Source organism: Malaclemys terrapin, chromosome 1, assembly GCF_027887155.1.
Source record: "Malaclemys terrapin pileata isolate rMalTer1 chromosome 1, rMalTer1.hap1, whole genome shotgun sequence".
Taxonomy (NCBI): domain Eukaryota; kingdom Metazoa; phylum Chordata; order Testudines; family Emydidae; genus Malaclemys; species Malaclemys terrapin.
This window is the reverse complement of record NC_071505.1, coordinates 100,216,183-100,232,736: the sequence shown is the minus strand read 5'-3', so window position 1 is coordinate 100,232,736 and position 16,554 is coordinate 100,216,183. Positions and strand designations below refer to the sequence as shown.

At 41.8% G+C, this 16,554-nt stretch overlaps 1 protein-coding gene across 2 annotated transcripts in view; it reads right to left on the bottom strand.

The window, feature by feature from the left end:
• The window catches only part of LOC128839879 (uncharacterized), a 225,220-nt gene that overhangs the window by 172,132 nt on the left and 36,534 nt on the right, over positions 1-16,554 (bottom strand). For both annotated transcript variants that reach the window (XM_054033239.1, XM_054033247.1), the window contains exon 3: positions 9,235-9,418. In XM_054033239.1, coding sequence (XP_053889214.1) covers positions 9,235-9,418 — 184 coding nt within the window. The remainder of the gene's footprint in view (positions 1-9,234; positions 9,419-16,554) is intronic.

Sequence of the window (16,554 nt, the reverse complement as noted above, 5' to 3'; positions counted from 1 at the left end):
TAGATATGTATGGTTTTGAATAAAAAGACTAACTCCATCAGTTGATGGCAAACTAAATGACTGTATGAACTCTAGAATGCATTGATGTAGCAAGGTATCTCATGTCAAAACACGCACACGTGTGTATGCGCGCGCACACATTAATATCTTCTTTCTTTTCTGTATCTTCCTGCATCCACAAATGCATAGAGAGTCCACCAATTTCTACCATTTATTTCAGTCTTGTGCTGGTCTGTTCAGGTTTCTGAGTGTCACGTTGGTGAATTTGACTTCTTTTTCTCTGTTCTGCATTTCGCTAGATTGCCCTCTCTCTGTTTCTTTCCAGGTGGTATCCACGTTATCACTTGCTGTGGAAGTCTTGGTGGCGTGTCCTAAATACATGCATCATGTATTGGGGGGGAGGGATAGCTCAGTGGTTTGAGCATTGGCCTGCTAAACCCAGGGTTGTGAGTTCAATCCTTGAGGGGGCCACTTGGGGATCTGGGGCAAAATCAGTACTTGGTCCTGCTAGTGAAGGCAGGGGGCTGGACTTGATGACCTTTCAAGGTCCCTTCCAGTTCTAGGAGATGGGATATCATTGTCTCCTTACCATATTTGATACGTTAGATTGGTTTGCTCTGTGTAGAATTTCTGATATTGCAAGAAACTCTGATGAACTTCTGCGGGCATTTATTTTGGAATGAGTGGAACTTATCAATTTCTGTTGTAGATGTCTATGACTCTGCCTCATAAAGGAGGACAGACATGATGCCAGTATTAAAAATCTGTACATATGTATCAGTGCCAATTTTGCTACTTTCAAACATTTTCAAGTGCATGAAAGTTGTTTGGTGCTTTTGATATTCGTTGCTTGACATCTAGCATGATGTTACCATCATTGCATATCTCAGTCCCCAAATAGGTAAAATGACTTCCTCTAGTGTTTTGTCATCCACTCTGATAATTACTTTTGGGACAGTAATGGCCATATAATTTGTCTTCCCCTTGTAGATAAACCAACCAACTTGTTTTGCTGTATCTGCCAAAAGTTGGGTCTTTTCTTCCATTAAGAGATGTGTTAAACTACACAAGACAATGTCATCACCACAAATGAGGTCATCCTTTATCATTTGCTCATCATGCTTTATCATTTGTCCATAAAATTCCTCGGTTGCCTTCTGCAGTTACTTTCCTCACGCCAAGTCAATAACCAGTGCAAACAAGAGTGGGGACATAATACACCCTTGTGTTATTCCAGTTGTCACTGCAAACCATGAGCTGATGATGTCACCATCTCTGACTGCACATTCATCTTTATCATATAGATCAGGGACTGGCAACCTTTGGCACGAAGCCCATCAGGGAAATCTGCTGGCGGGCCAGGATGGTTTGTTTATCTGCAGTGTCGACGGGTTCGGCGAATCACAGCTCCCACTGGCCGCAGTTCGCCGTTCCAGGCCAATGGGGGCTGTGGGAAGCAGTGCGAGCCCAGGGATGTGCTGGCCACCGCTTCCCACAGCCCCCATTGGCCTGAAACGGCGAACCGTGGCCAGTGGGAGCTGCAATCGGCTGAACCTGCGGATGCTGCAGGTAAACAAACTGTCCCAGCCTGCCAGCAGATTTCCCTGACAGGCCGTTTGCCAAAGGTTGCCGATCCCTGATATAGATCCTTGATTATGCTAATTATTTTTGCTGGTGTTCCATAGTACACTATAATTTTCCAAAGACTGTCTCTGTGCATGCTATCAAAAATCTTCTGAAAGTCTATAAAATTTATCACAAGAGGTGTTTGCCATTGTACACTTTGTTCTATAATATGTTTAAGAACAATACTATGCTCTGCACCTGATCTCCGTGGTCTAAAACTGCTTGTTCCTCTAGAAGTTGAAGTTCTATTTGTTTCTTGATACATTCCAGGATAATATTGCACATGATTTTCCAGGCACTGAGAGTAATGTGATTCCTCTCTGGTTATTCACCCCTATTTGGCAATTTTACTAGAAGGCGCTCTTCCACTCGGTTGGCTAGTTATTCACCCCTATTTGGCAATTTTACTAGAAGGCGCTCTTCCACTCGGTTGGCTTCTTTTCTTCATTTCATATCCCATCCAAAAACACAAGGAAAGTCTGGAGGGCTGTTTCATCACTTGCTTTAAGCATCTCTCAAGTAAACGTTACCTTCTCCAGCTGCTTTCCCATTTTTGAGTTTACTGATGGCTTTTCTAACTTCTTCCATTGTAACATCTCCTAAATCAATACCAAGCTCTAGTGGTAGGTCTTCATCACATATTTCTAGTAGTTTGCTTGGGCTTAGTTTATTTAAAACAGCCTGAAAATGTTCTAACCATCTCTTCCTTTGTTCTTCTTCTGTGCTAACAGTCTTTCCATTTGCATCATTAATAGGGCCTCCAGTACTTAGTACTGCTAAATTTCCTGTTGGCTGCTGGATTGTCTTATACAAGGTTGTAAGGTCATCTTTGGCTAGCATCTTCAGCCTCTTGACATTTTCTGTCACTGTATGGCCTTCTATTTCTTCTAGCACCACTTTTTAACTCTCTGTCTAGACTTCTGTATACTTCTTGCCCCTGCTTATCTCCTCACATGTCTTAGCATTCATGAGTTTTTGCTTTACACTTCTCTTTTGCACTGCTGCCCAAGTAGCATTGTTAATCCATTCTTCCCTTTTAGATTACATTGTTATTTGAACTGTCTTTGCACTTTCTAGATATCACTCGCTGATGTTTTCCCACAGAGCAGTGATGTCTTGGTTTGCTTCAGTTAACTCCATTAGAACACTGAACCTATTCTTCAGTTCAAGCTGAAAAGCACTTTTAATTCCATAATGTTCATGCACAGTCTTTTTTTTTTAACATTCTTCATAGTCTTTAACTTACACTTCAATTTAGCGATACAAAGATTATGGTCACTTGCCTATCGCCACTTTCCTAGAGTAGATGATGATCTTATTTGCTTCTCTAACGTGTATTTAGTTCAAATCTGTCCATCTATACCAGGGATTCCCAAACTTGGTTCACGGGTTTTTCAGGGTAAGCCCCGGGCAGATTGTGAGACGCTTTGTTTACCTGAGCGTCCACAGGTACAGCCGCTTGCAGCTCCCAGTGGCCACGGTTCGCCGTTCCCAGCCAATGGGAGCTGCGGGAAGCGATGGATTTGACCAATGCCTGTCCTTCTTCACATGAAATTGATCTCGTTTGACACTACTGCATACCAATATGGTTTCTGGTGTTTGTTTCTGTAGTAGGTTTCTTTTTACATGGTGGGGTTACCAGGCCATGCACAACCTTAGGTCCATGGCTCCTTGTTCATTTTTTGGAGCTGACAAGATATGGACACTTCCTCATCTGCCACCCAGGGGACATGCTTGGTAGCTCTGGATGCCTCAAGACACTATCACCTGGCATTAGCCACTGTTGGAAGACAGGATACTGGGCTAGATGGACCTTTGGTCTGATCCAGTATAGCCGGTCTTATGTTGTCATCATGTATTACACTCAAAATCTATATTAAGTTGCAAAGTCAAGCTCTGAAAAGTTTGGACATACCAGAGTTAAGGTTGTCTGTGCAACCTTAATGCAGACCCCCTTGTGCATATGCATCATGAGTCCATCCTTAATTACATGATCACATACTTTTTCCACAAGACCCTGGCCTCATTCAATGACTAGGCAGTTATTCAATTTTCTTTTGCCTTACTCATTTAATGTGTGCCCCACCCAGGGCCTTGTTTAACGTATACAATCCAAACCCTGCTCTGAATACAAAATTATTAATTTCCTCATAAGCTTTTCTATGGCGCTCATCACTACAGTATCTAAGTGCTTCACAAAGGATAATGAATTTATCTTCACAGAACCCCTGTCAGATAAGGAGGTGGTATTATCACTATTTTACACGTGGGGAACTGAGGCACAGACATGAAACCCAAAATTATCAAGTGTCTGCTAATTTTGAATATCCAGTTGGGAGGCCACGCGCCTGATTTTTCAGAGTTCTTAGGATTTTATACCACTTTCTAATGTTCAGATTGAGCTCAGTTGCAGCTATGGGCTCTCAGCACTTCTTCAAAGTAGACCTCTGGGTCTCAAATCGGACACTCAGAAAATGAGGAATACACAAGTAATAAACCCCTGTGAAAAGTTTGATTTAAGTGTCTTGACTGGCATAGGAATGCTGTATCAGAGGAAAGGATAGAATCCAATGTCCCAGGGTGGCATACAACTACCTTAACCACAAGACCATCCTTTCTCTTTCTGCAGTTCTCTGCAGACATTCACTCTCTTTCATTCACTACACACCTTACAACTTCTGCAAAAAACAAAGCAGGAGTCCTACCAGCAACAGTCTTCTTCACTACACAACCCTGATTCGTACCCAGAGTACGGGCATCCAATCCACCGAATGAAGCAGAGGTCCTCAGGGGAAAATAGTATGTGGTCATGTAACTAAAGTCTACCATCATGCTTAGAAACAGGGGGCCCAATTAAAGTGGCACATGCAGCCTTATTTCTGGCATTTCCTAACTTTTGAGTGCTTAACTTCACAGCCTTGATAATGTTCTTTTAATATAGGGTGGCTGTGTTCTCGTTTTGTTTTTAATGTAATTTTCTTGAAATTACTTAAAACTTGAAAAAAAAAGAACAAACTTTCATATGTAGAACGCTACTAACCCCCCAAATGGTTTATCAGCTGGGTTGGGATCTTCAGATCCAAAGCACAGTCCTCTAACCACTTGAGCTAACAAAGTAGGAGGCTGTTATCTTCTATGTGCACCTGCTGCTAGAGGGCAATGGAGACACAACTTTGCCAGTGGGTTTCACAGCTATTTGCTAAATAGTAAAGGAATGTTGAGATTCAGGAATCCAGGGTCCAATTCCAGGTTCTGTATGGAGTGTGTGCATTAATGGATATGGACCACTCTCCTTGTCCCCTGCTGCTCCTATTCCCTGTTTGCCCGCTAGGGTGACCAGATGTCCCGATATTTAACCCTTTGTCCCGCATCCCGAACAAGGTACAATCGGACGCCATTTGTCCCAATATTCAAGTAAGGAGGCGAGCGGGAAGAAGGCGCTGACCCCATGGGTGCTCCGGGGCTGGAGCACCCCTGGGGAAAAATTGCAGCCAAGCTCCCTCCTCCTCACCTCCTTCTCCCCCCTCCCCCCAGTGCACCGCGTCCCCGCTCCTCCCCCCTCCAGCGCTTCCCCCTGCCTAACAGCTGTTTGGCAGCGCTTAGCGCTTTCCAGGAGGGAGGGGGGAGGAGCGGGGATGCGGCGCACTCAGGGGAGGAGGTGGAGAAGAGGCAGGGCAGGAGTGGGGATGTGGGGGAAGGGGATGGAATGGGGGCGGGGCAAAGGCAGTGCAGAGGTGGGGGGCAGGCGAGCACCCACCCGGCAGAGGGGAAGTCGGCGCCATAGGGATGAGTGGCGGGCAGGAGGGTGAAGAGGCAAGCGGCAGGCAGGCGAGCGAGCGGGCGGGGAGGCGAGCTGTGGGTGGGGGACTGAGGAGGGACGCAGCAAGCCAGCAGCAGGCCGGGGGATGAGGAAGGGTGCGGTGGGGGGGGGGGCTGAGCGGGGAGAGGGCAGGACCTGGGACAGAGTGGGGGCAGAGCCTGGGAGAAGCGGGGGTGGACTGTGGGTGGGGCTGATGGCACCCCAATGTGTCCCGGTATTTTAGTGTGGTTATCTGGTCACCCTATTGCCAGCTCCTACCCCCCCCCCCCCCGCTTTCCTGCTGTTCTCTCCTCTGTCTCCTGCCCAGACAGGGTGATAGCAGCCCAATCACCCCTCCAGACTCATGACCATCCCTTCACCTCACCTCCTCCCCCTCCTTCTGCTGTTGCCCCTCCCCCCCATGGTCCTTTTTCCCACCCCCTGGTCCTCTGCCCTCTCTGCTCCCGCCCCAGTGCCCTACTCCAGGTTCTGCTCCTAAACCATCTCCCCTTCAGGCTCCTATTCTCTTTTCCCCCAACCCCAAGTTCCTACCCCTTTTACCACGTCCCCTGACAGAAACACACTTCCTCTTTCCCTTCCTCCCCTGTTGTCCACCCCTAGGCACTAAAGTCAGGCAGCTTCCTCCCTCTAATCCTTACTGCCTGGAAGCCAGCAGGGTGAGCACTGAGAGCCCAGGAGAAACTCTAAACTCCTGTGCCTGTGGCCACAGTGACCTAGGCAGCTGAGAAGAGCAGTTGCAGAGCAGAGCTCAGCCCCTCCAGTCTTGGGCTGGAACATGTTCAGTCACTCTGTAGGGATGGTGCATGTAAAGTCTAGGTTGCCACCCAGCTGGTTTTTGTAGTGCCTTGTCAGTTAATCATGAAAACGTGCCAGATTTTTTTCACACGGCACCAACATTCCCTCTGTAAGCTGGCCAGTCATGCAGTGATCTTGTAATTACCAGCAAGCACACGTTGCATGGCTGGGAGCAGAGCATGACCAGCCCAGCACCCAGGTCCTGCTCTGAGTGCCAGGCCCTCAACCAGCTGAAGCTGCAGTGGCTCCTTCCGGCACTGGGGACCAGGAATTGGGACAGACCGAGGCTCGCCAGCAAGCTGGCGTTGGAAACAGGGACTGGGGTCGGGTAGGTAGGGGCTCCTGAGAGGGGGTGGGTGTAGGGGGTAGTGGGAAGGTAAGAAGAAAAGAGGCCTTCAACTGCCCCGAATCCCCTACCTGCACTGCTGCCTGAATGTGGGGGAGCAGAGGGGTAGAGGAGGGTCAGGCTGGTGGGGACAAGCAGTGCATCTCAGAGGTGGCAACCCCACAATCTGGCCACATGTAGGAGCTGTAAGTGGATGGGGCATGCTCTGTGAAGGCAGAATTTCGCTGCCAAATTCCAACAAATGCCACTGAGCGCATGTGAACTGGGATTTTTCAGACATCTACAACTGCCAAATGGGAGTGAGTTTTTCAGGAAGAAAACAAAAGGCACATTCTTGTCACCAGCATGATCTCTCCTCCCCCCCCGCCCTCTCCCCACACACCAAATTCTAAGTCCCTATTACAATAAATTGTTTTTAACATGGGCAAAACAACATATTTTCCCTTTTTCAGAAACAGATTAGCCATTTGAACTTAAACTTCAAAAACAAAACAAACAGAAAACAAACAAACAAAATGGCCTGAGACAAACACCCAACATAAAACATTTCAGTCCAAACTATTAAAGTTTGGCAACGTTATAAGACCCTGTTTTCAGTTGCTTACAATAGGAAGTGTTGGGCATTGCTATCTGTGACGCCTATAATGAAAGAGCACAAAAATAGCAGCAACAACATACAGTAATTTAACCTTTATTTTGCATTACATCAGTCTCCATACATGACTTGCACATTAATAAAGAAAAATGCATACGCATATTCATCTAAGAATTTACAAAAAGAACTGTATACACTTTTAAACTCACATATTTTTCAAAAGCATTCCTAGCCATCCCTGGGGATCAACTGATTTTTATATTTCACTGGTTATACCAGGGTCTTTCCCCTCTGATGCACAGTTATTTTGGAATGATATGTTTATATACAGTATGGGAGCATTTCAATGCATGGTCAACTAATTCTCTGCTATAGAACACTTACTAGCTAAACATCTACAAACACAGAAGGCATATTTGATTTTTCAGGTATATTACTGTGGTAGCTAGGCTTATGTAATGTTTGGTCTGTAATCTTCAAAATACTTTCCAGAAAAATCTCAAAGATCGCTCAATTTGGGAAATGTAACAGTTAAACTTTATTTCATATTCAGACCAAATAGCCTTAATGTAGAAACTCTCCATATTCTTCATGTGTTTTCCAGACACCTATTGTTAAATAGTTTCCACTTAGATTTGAAGAATTTGAGACAGTTCCTAAATTTGAGCCTCTTAAATTGAGACTCCCTGTGATGAATCTGTGCCCTTTATGTGCAATCATTTGAGATAAACTGAAGCCCTTAGTATATAGGGAGGAATTTCCACAGCACTTGGCATTTGGCCTCACACCAATTCTCCTTTGAAGCTGAAGACTATAGAGAAAATGTCTGACTCCCTGCTGAGTAAACATTTGACCCTAGACTACTGGGAAGAGACAAACTAGAGCTTCTGCTTTTCAGAGACAGCTAAAAGGTTACACAACCCCTCCTGCAGAGTCCTAACAACTCAAGGCAATATTCTTAAGTAAGTCGTGTAGGCTGAGGTGTCGTCATGGCTCTTTCAAAGACATAGGACATAGTATTCATGAAAATCAATATGACATGTTTCTGGTGCACTTGCAGCCCATCCTGAAGACAGTGAGATTTTATGCCAAAGTCATACAAACATACCAAGAAAACATTAAGAACAAGAAGTCTACTGGCAGACTGACCTGATACATTATAGGACAACAACAGTTCAAAAGGCAGATATGTACACCTGAAAAAAAAAACTGGCAATTGGGTCAATCAATGCTGTATTTTTGTTGTATAATGAGATCCACTGGCTGAGAGTTGAAGTTAGATACATTTAAGCTGGAAATATAGCACCGATTTTTAACAGTAAGAGTGGTTTAACCATTGGAACAGATTAACAAGGAGAGATTCTCTGTCACTTTGACTCTTTAAATCATGACTCCGTGTCTTTCTAAAAGTTATGCTTTAGTTCATCCACAAATGATTGATTTAATTCAGGAGTTGTTGGGTGAAAGTTAATGGACTATGCAAGAGGCTGAACCAGACTATCGCAATAGCCCCATCTGGCCTTAAATTTTATGAATTTATTTGGGACGTTAACAGCTCCCCAAAAGTGGTATCCTACGTACCCTCACATCTTTAATGGTAAGAAGTAAGTGTGTGGAATTAGTTGTCAAATTCTATTTTGGATACATCTACAATTGTTGCCATTTAGAAATAATACAGTCTACATTTTTGTTTTGAATATACAGGACTGATGTTGATTATTGAAATACTATACCATTGGATTGTACTGTCACCAGGTACAGTACCAGAATTAAATGACAAAAAGTGTGGTTATAGCAAATAATGCACTTCTCAGGTATACTGTGGGCCTGCAAGAAAATATTTTTTTCAAAGTTATTGTACTTAAGAGTATATATTCTGTGTGAGTGTGCAATACAACAGAATGCACAAAGTAGTACTACGTCTTGATTTTCTCTCTTACATTCTCCATTATACTTTTGGAAACAAAGTGAGATGACAACAGAGTTTCGCATTTGTATTGCTGACAACTGAAAGGTTTTATAAGACTATTATTTAAAGCACAAATATTTTACCTGAATCTCTCCAGGTGTTTCTCTGAGTTGGGAAATTTTTCTTGTTTGGACTCATCTGTTTGACTGGAAAGCCCCGGAACTTGGTGCTGAGCATCTGGGGAGACTCAAGGATTCCAGGTGAAATTTTCATATGAGCTGTAAACCTGGGGCATAGTAATGAAGGTCTCTTATGGTGACGATTGTGCTGGGGAAAGAAAAACAAAAGTCAGAATCCACCAGTCCTCTGTGTGTGCAGAAAAAGCCACCACCCTGCTATTAAACGGATTAAGCCAACAGCAACAAATGAAAGGGTGGAGGAATCGCCAGTATTTTCTAGCTCATTTTCCATTCTTTATATTCTAAGAACTTGAAGTTGAGACCCTCTACATACAGGAAAGAAAACCAAGTATTGGTTTGAGGAATATACATTAGAACGAATGTCATTAATTGTCATGTAAGAGAATTCGTTTTCTGTTAAAGATTTGTTTTTAAAGTACTGTAGGCTGGGCCATTTAACATTCTCACTTGGTTACGCAGCAGAGCCCAGGCTAATAGCTGAGCACACACTCCTGCACCCAGATTAGATGAAACTCCATGTTTGTACTGGGGGTTCTAGCTAATGCTTTTGCTTACAGGCTTGGGGATCAAATGAGGGCAAACAGCAGCAGAACATAGGAGTCTGTAGTTCACTAGCAATTGGGGTAATTGTTTTACAAGTTCTAAATGTTGCCCCATCTCAATAGCTGTGTAGATTTTAGGAGCTGATGCTTTTATGGAATACAGATATAAGGACTATGTCTTGTCTAATTGGCCTTCATATTGTTTGCTATTGGAGAATTTGTTTTGGCTTTTGCTGGACTAACATTTATCAGATTTACTGACCCAGAGTCATAATCTTGCAAATAACTTTGTGCATGGGCCACTGCAACCACACAAAGTCTCATTCACTTCCATTACTTGCAGGTTCAGGAGGATGCTGGTTACCAATTTGGTAACCTCACCCAGCCACAAACGAACTCCAGACTAGAGCTCTCCTCCCATCTCAAATGGACTCCATCTACCCAGGATTGAATGGAATGAGATCTTGTATCTTTACTGTTCCTTAATGGTGAACTGTCAGGATAAAAATCCTATGGTCCTAATTGTTCTCTCCGTTTTCTTCTGTGCTGCCCCTCACACTTGGGAAACGCTCCCATAAACATACACAAAACTACCTCCTTGTCCTCCTTCACACTCTCCATTGCTGTGCTGCCTACAAAAAGTTGACATCAGCTGGACAACTGGTGTACAAAGATCAAAACCTATGGTACTGACCAATATTGTCTCATTGTTTCCTTGTCTCCTTTCCCCGTCTGTTTGTTGTATCTTGCCTTATACTCTTTGGGGCAGGGACCAGCTTTTTGTTCTTTGTATGTACATCACATAGGAGAACTGGGCTCTGTTCCATGCCTAGGACTCATAGGTCCGACCACAATACAAATAAATAATAAACAATAATAATCATAATTTTAAACAATGAAATAGACTAGCTAGTTTCTAGTCAACTTCACTTTCATGTTCTCATATACTAACACAACGCTGAAATGTGAGAGCTGTGAACTCTGCAGGACAATACTTGTTTCTTTAAAATAACAAGTATTACATATATTTCTTCACCTCCTCAATTTCCTTTATGGCTTAAAGGTTATAATGTTGTTGATAGACAAATGCTACCTATGTTTAATTGATATCCTCGAGATCAGCACATGTGAAGCAACAATGTGGACAATGCAGAGATTCCAGAGTATTGTAGATTTCTTGCTAAATGGGTCCAAAAAAGTGAGGACATCCAGTGAAAAAGGAGTGATTTATGAACCCTTATTATTCTTTCTGTGTCATTCCAACTTTCCTCAAACCACAATGAAAAATGACAATAGTACTCAAACTTTATATTTCACGTTTGGGGTTGTTGTTTTTTGCCAATGCATTGATATTTTTACAAAATACAGGTTTAAAGCTCCTGTTAAACTGTAATCTGAAATACAAGGTAATCTATGGACTCATGAACCGAGACTTCATAATAAATGACACAGTGAAAGAAGAGTGAGAACTGTAAACCTAAACAAGGCAGTTAACAATTGACAAGAATTTGCATTCCCTGCATTTAAAGCAATTTGTCACTTCCATGAATCTGAAGAAGTGGGTTTTTTACCCATGAAAGCTTATGCCCAAATAAATCTTTAGTCTTTAAGGTGCCACCAGACTTCTTGTTGTTTTTGTCACTTCCAGTTTCACATAACTTGCCTAGATTCAGCATATGGAAATTGTGAACTGCATGGACTATCTCTAGCTTTCTTTTCATTGTTGATACATTTTCCCCTAAAATGATAAATTACAGTTAAAAGCCATAGACTAGAAAAAGGTCACATGAGACGTTACAACTGATTAGGTTCATAGCCAAAAAAATTCAAAGCAAAATGGAGTTCTGAACTTTTTCAATGAAGGGTAGTCTCAAAATTGATGTATAGAGTATTAAACCATTATTGCTATAAGTCTAGTTATGCAACTTTTTATTGTATTATTCAAAAAAACTCTGTTTCCTCGAGGTCAAAAGTTTTATTTCTTTGAGTCCCATATTTCAGTTCTTATTGTTGTGATTCTTTTGATGTGCACAAAGTAAACTCTAGCTGGGAATCAGGGTTAGAACTGCCAGTGCTAGCAATGCTCCGTGTTTAGAGGTTCCCAAATTTTTACAAAGCACTCACATTTTCAGCAGGTATAGAAACACAGTTTTTACCATCACACATAAAGCACATTATTTAGCTACAAGTATATTTGAAAAAGAAATGCAATCAGATTTCAAATTTAACAATGACATTATTTTTCAGTGTGTTTTATGCAAAATTTATGAGCAGACTAGAAAGAAGTATGGAACTTCTAGGGGTTAAATGTGACTCATTGTAAAGAACGCGCCCTTTTCAATAACACTTCTCTTTTGATTAACTAAAAGCCAGGCCTTATATATTATACACAATCCTCTTTTTAAACAAGGCAGACTCCCACACCACAAAGATACTAGAACAGTAAATATTGATTTTCTTGACTGATGGTACACCTCATGCTACCCAGACCACTCGAGCATCTGCTTGTTACCACAAGCTATTCCCTTTGTCAAGGAATAAAGCAAAGTGGCGTTATGTGCTATCGGTTGTGGATTGCAAATACTTAAATACATTTCTCAGAATGAAAGGTACCTTCTTTTGATTTTTTTAAAGTGTTTGCTTTAGCCCCATACACACTCCTAGCACCTGTACTTTTCAATTGTTGGTTTGCCAAGATCACTGTGGTTTTCTTGCTGGCTTCTTTATAACTGTTTATTATAAGTAAAGCATCTAGTGAAGCCATACATTATTTATTTATTTATTGCTAGAAAAAAAAGACAGACATGAAAACAAAACCTCCAAATCCTGGTGCAAGTTTTGCATGTACCCTGATACATTAACAAGTGCTAAATATATGATTATAAAACAAGTGTGATGTATTGGGGGAAAGGCTGGGCTTGTCCACTGTATTGAATTATTATTTGGGACGTCTTTTTCTTTTGATTTTGGGGTGGATCCAAAACCATGCTTTGCTGAAAGATCATCACAACAACACAAACTGGGCAGGCATTTACACCTGCTAAATACCTCAGAAGTGAGAGTGAGGAGGCTTTGCAGCACTGAGCACACTTTTAGTGCTCTACAGAGACTAATTAGCACTGCAAAGTGAGAGGTGCTATTCAATGGGAAAATGGTTTTTTTTTCCTTTGAAAATTTCTCTCTTTTTTGACAAAACTAGAAAAGAAAAAAATCCTCCCCCCTCCCCAATTTTTCAGTTTATAATTTTTCCACACCAGCACCTGATGGGAGGAGAATCACCTAGGCTGGGAGTCGACTATTTGCCTTTCTCTGCAGGAAGACCTGCTCCCCTCCTCCCCCTCACCGCTGGCTCCCCTTCCCTCGTGGGAGGGCAGAGCCAGTAGAGCCTTCTTCCTCACCTTTTCTTCCTCACCTCCAGAGGAAAAAGGAAACTTTTCCACCTGCTGCTTCTTCTGCAGTCAGAATCTTTAGTCAACAGAATGGGCCAGTCAGCTCCCTCTCCCCTTCTGGCTTTCCACAGTGGGGACAGAGGTTGGAAACACAAGGAGGTCCCCTGTTGTAGTAGTTTAGATAGATTATCTGCTAATAGTGTTAACACAACCCAGTCACTGTCCAACATTAAACAATGTTAAAGAAGGTTCAGGATTTGGTATACAGAGACCTTAACCTACTTAGTACCATGGCAAGGACACCATTAAACAGCCTTTTAACCTTTATTAAAGATACAGAAAAGAAGGGGAAACAGTTAAAGCATTTGAAATGTAAAGTATTGAGAAAGGCTTTCATGTTAACAACATCCCCCTTTTCCCTTTAGCTGGAGAGAATCTTTAGAAGAAAACAATCTTGCTTGACAGTCTTTTAGCTGGTGTCAAAGATGATAACTGTTCATTTGGGGGAAAAGAGAAGAAGTCAGTTGAGATGGGCTGGAACTGTCATTGTTGTTGTTGTTAAAGTCAGATCCTGTTTCCTAAAAAGACTCTCACTTTGGCCCGGTCTGGTCAGGACATCTTTTAGGATCAGATGAAGAAAGTCTGGGGTCCCAGGAGACGAAAGGGGTGGCAGCCATGATGAAAGCTTGTTCCAGTAGCCAATTTTTCTCCCCAAAGTCTCCTTCCTCAAGAACCCACAAAAGGGAGTGCTGGGCAGAATAGCCCATCCCGTCATTATTTTGTCCACCAGTTAGGCCTAGTTTCTGACCAATTTTGGTTCATTGATTTCTGGTTCCACAGTTTCCTTGCTTACCAGGCATGATCACAACACAGTCTTTGTGTTATATCAGTAGGACTTTTTGTTTGGACTAATTCTGTCTGTTGCCCTTTTGGACCTTTTCCCGTTTGTTGTTATAGGTAATCATGAGAACTTACGAACTTACACTCACTTTTTACAGCTGAGATCACTATTAGGGTAAATTTGTAGGCCCAATTATCATAACACCCCTACTGTGCGCGTGCACACCCACACTTATTTGGCTGGTTATTGGCCTGCTTTCAGACATAAAGTCCTTTCAGGTACAAGGTATCCTCCTTATTACCATTCTCTTCCCACAAGATGATGCTATGTCACTTCCCTATTTAACATCAGTGCCCAGCCTTGATGCCAATCAACAAAACCAGTGGGCTTCCTTTCCTGTTTTGGAGTACCTTACCACTGCATTTAGCAAAACCCAGCCAGAGGAGAGGACACATTTATAACCTTCAATTTTCATACTGTACTAACAGACCTGATTACTTTTTTCATCAAAATGGATCGAAAAGTCTTCACTGTGCAAGGAACTTGAACCCGAAACAGGTAAGTGAGACTTGGGGAGGAATTGTTTAGAGTTATCCAAGGTGGTTAATCTAGGAGTAATGATATTCAATCAATTAAACTGAGCAAATGACTTATTAGGCTGAATATATATACATAGTCCTAATGGTGAAACTTATTAGACTGTGTTCATTAAAACAAGAGTGTGCCAAACAATTGAGAATCTGCTATAAGAAACATTACTGAAATGAAAGGGGACAGACAATGTGGCCATATAAATCAGGTCTTGTCCACTCCTGAGAAGGTATCCGCAGAGGAAGGCAGCATTTGGTAATGGTTAGCACACAGGACTTGGAGTCAGACTTGGGCTCTGTTCCTATCTTTGCCACTGGCTTTCTGCATGCCATTGGGCAAATCACTTAATGGTCCTGAACCTCAATTTTCCTATCAGTAAAAGTAGGAGAATACTACTTGCCTACCATTGTAAACTGCTCCAAGTCCCTAGCCTCACAAACCCCAAATACAAATATCTCCCATGCCCATGTTCAAAGAATAATGATTTAGTAATTGTCCTTATGTGTTTTGAAAATAAGGAACCAATACATGTAAGTGGGGTTTTTAACAAAGGAAATACAAAACAAACATGAGAGAAAAGAGGCATCCTCAAAATGCAATAAAGCTATCTTAAAAGTCTGATACAGTGAGTAAAAAATAAATAAACTATGCCATGAACACAGTCTTATTGCTTGTAAAATAGGCCCACATATTAAAGATCTAAACTGTGGTACAGAGCTTCCTAAGATGCTCAGTTTCTGGTTTTATTTTTGGGTGAAGGAATCATAATTCAATTACTTAATGATTTATTACAAAACACTTTGCCCACACAAGATTTTTCAGTATGTAAACACCATACTATTACACTATCTACTATTACAGGCCTAGTATTTCAGATTTCATTAGTCAATAAAGCCAGGTTTATTTGTAATAAAGTTAAGCCCTTCCAACCACTGACCATGGAAACCAGATTTTGAAATAATTCAGATTTGTGTTTCTGTTCTTTCTAATTAAGGGTAATATCAGGAAGGACAGACAGTGGGTAGCATTGTTCAAGCACCATGGATTTAAGCAAGAAAATCTGATTATCAGCTCATGTCAGAAGCCAAGCGATAATGCAGCTTAGCATTTGTTTGGGCTTTTTCTTTAGCCAAAAGATAATTACTGTTCGTTAAGTCTTACGTAAGTGTATCTAATATCTATGGTCCTAAAAATTATGAATAGTATAAGCACACAATAGGCAAAGAAGAATTACTGTATTTATTATTTACTTGGGCTGTTCCATCAAGATAATTTCATTAGCCAGGAAAGTTAAACTTAATGTCAAAGTATAATTTCTTAAAGGCCAAAAAGTTAAATATCAATTCTCATGCAACTTGTATGAGAAGTTGCATTTTTATCAACACACAAAAGCCATATTAAAGTAACACTAAGATCCCAGTCTTGCCATTCTTACTTAAACAAAACTCACAATGACCTTAATGGTAGTCATCTTGCCATAGTATTGACTGCAGGATCTTGCCTTTAAGATCCATTTTTTTGCAGTGCTGAATGCCTTCAGCGTCCATTGACTTCAGTACGTTCCCCATCTTGCAAAATTGGGCCCTACGTTTTTTGAACAAACTGACAAAATCGTACTTCAGTCCAAAAGTTGTAGCTCTGTTTCTAGGTTTTGGAAATGAATATGATGACATGTTCATTAAACAATGCAGGAGCATTGTTATCCTGACAAATGTTATGTTTTATGAAGTAATTAATAGGGATGAAAGAAAGGCTCATTCACACTTATGGTGTTATCAATTCTTCTGCTTATAGGAGCAGATAGAAATGGCAAATATTGGCCAGAAAGCATGACACTGAAATGGGCAAAGAGGAGCCTAAGTAACAGAAGCAGCAGCATCCTCAAATTGAACCTCTTTTG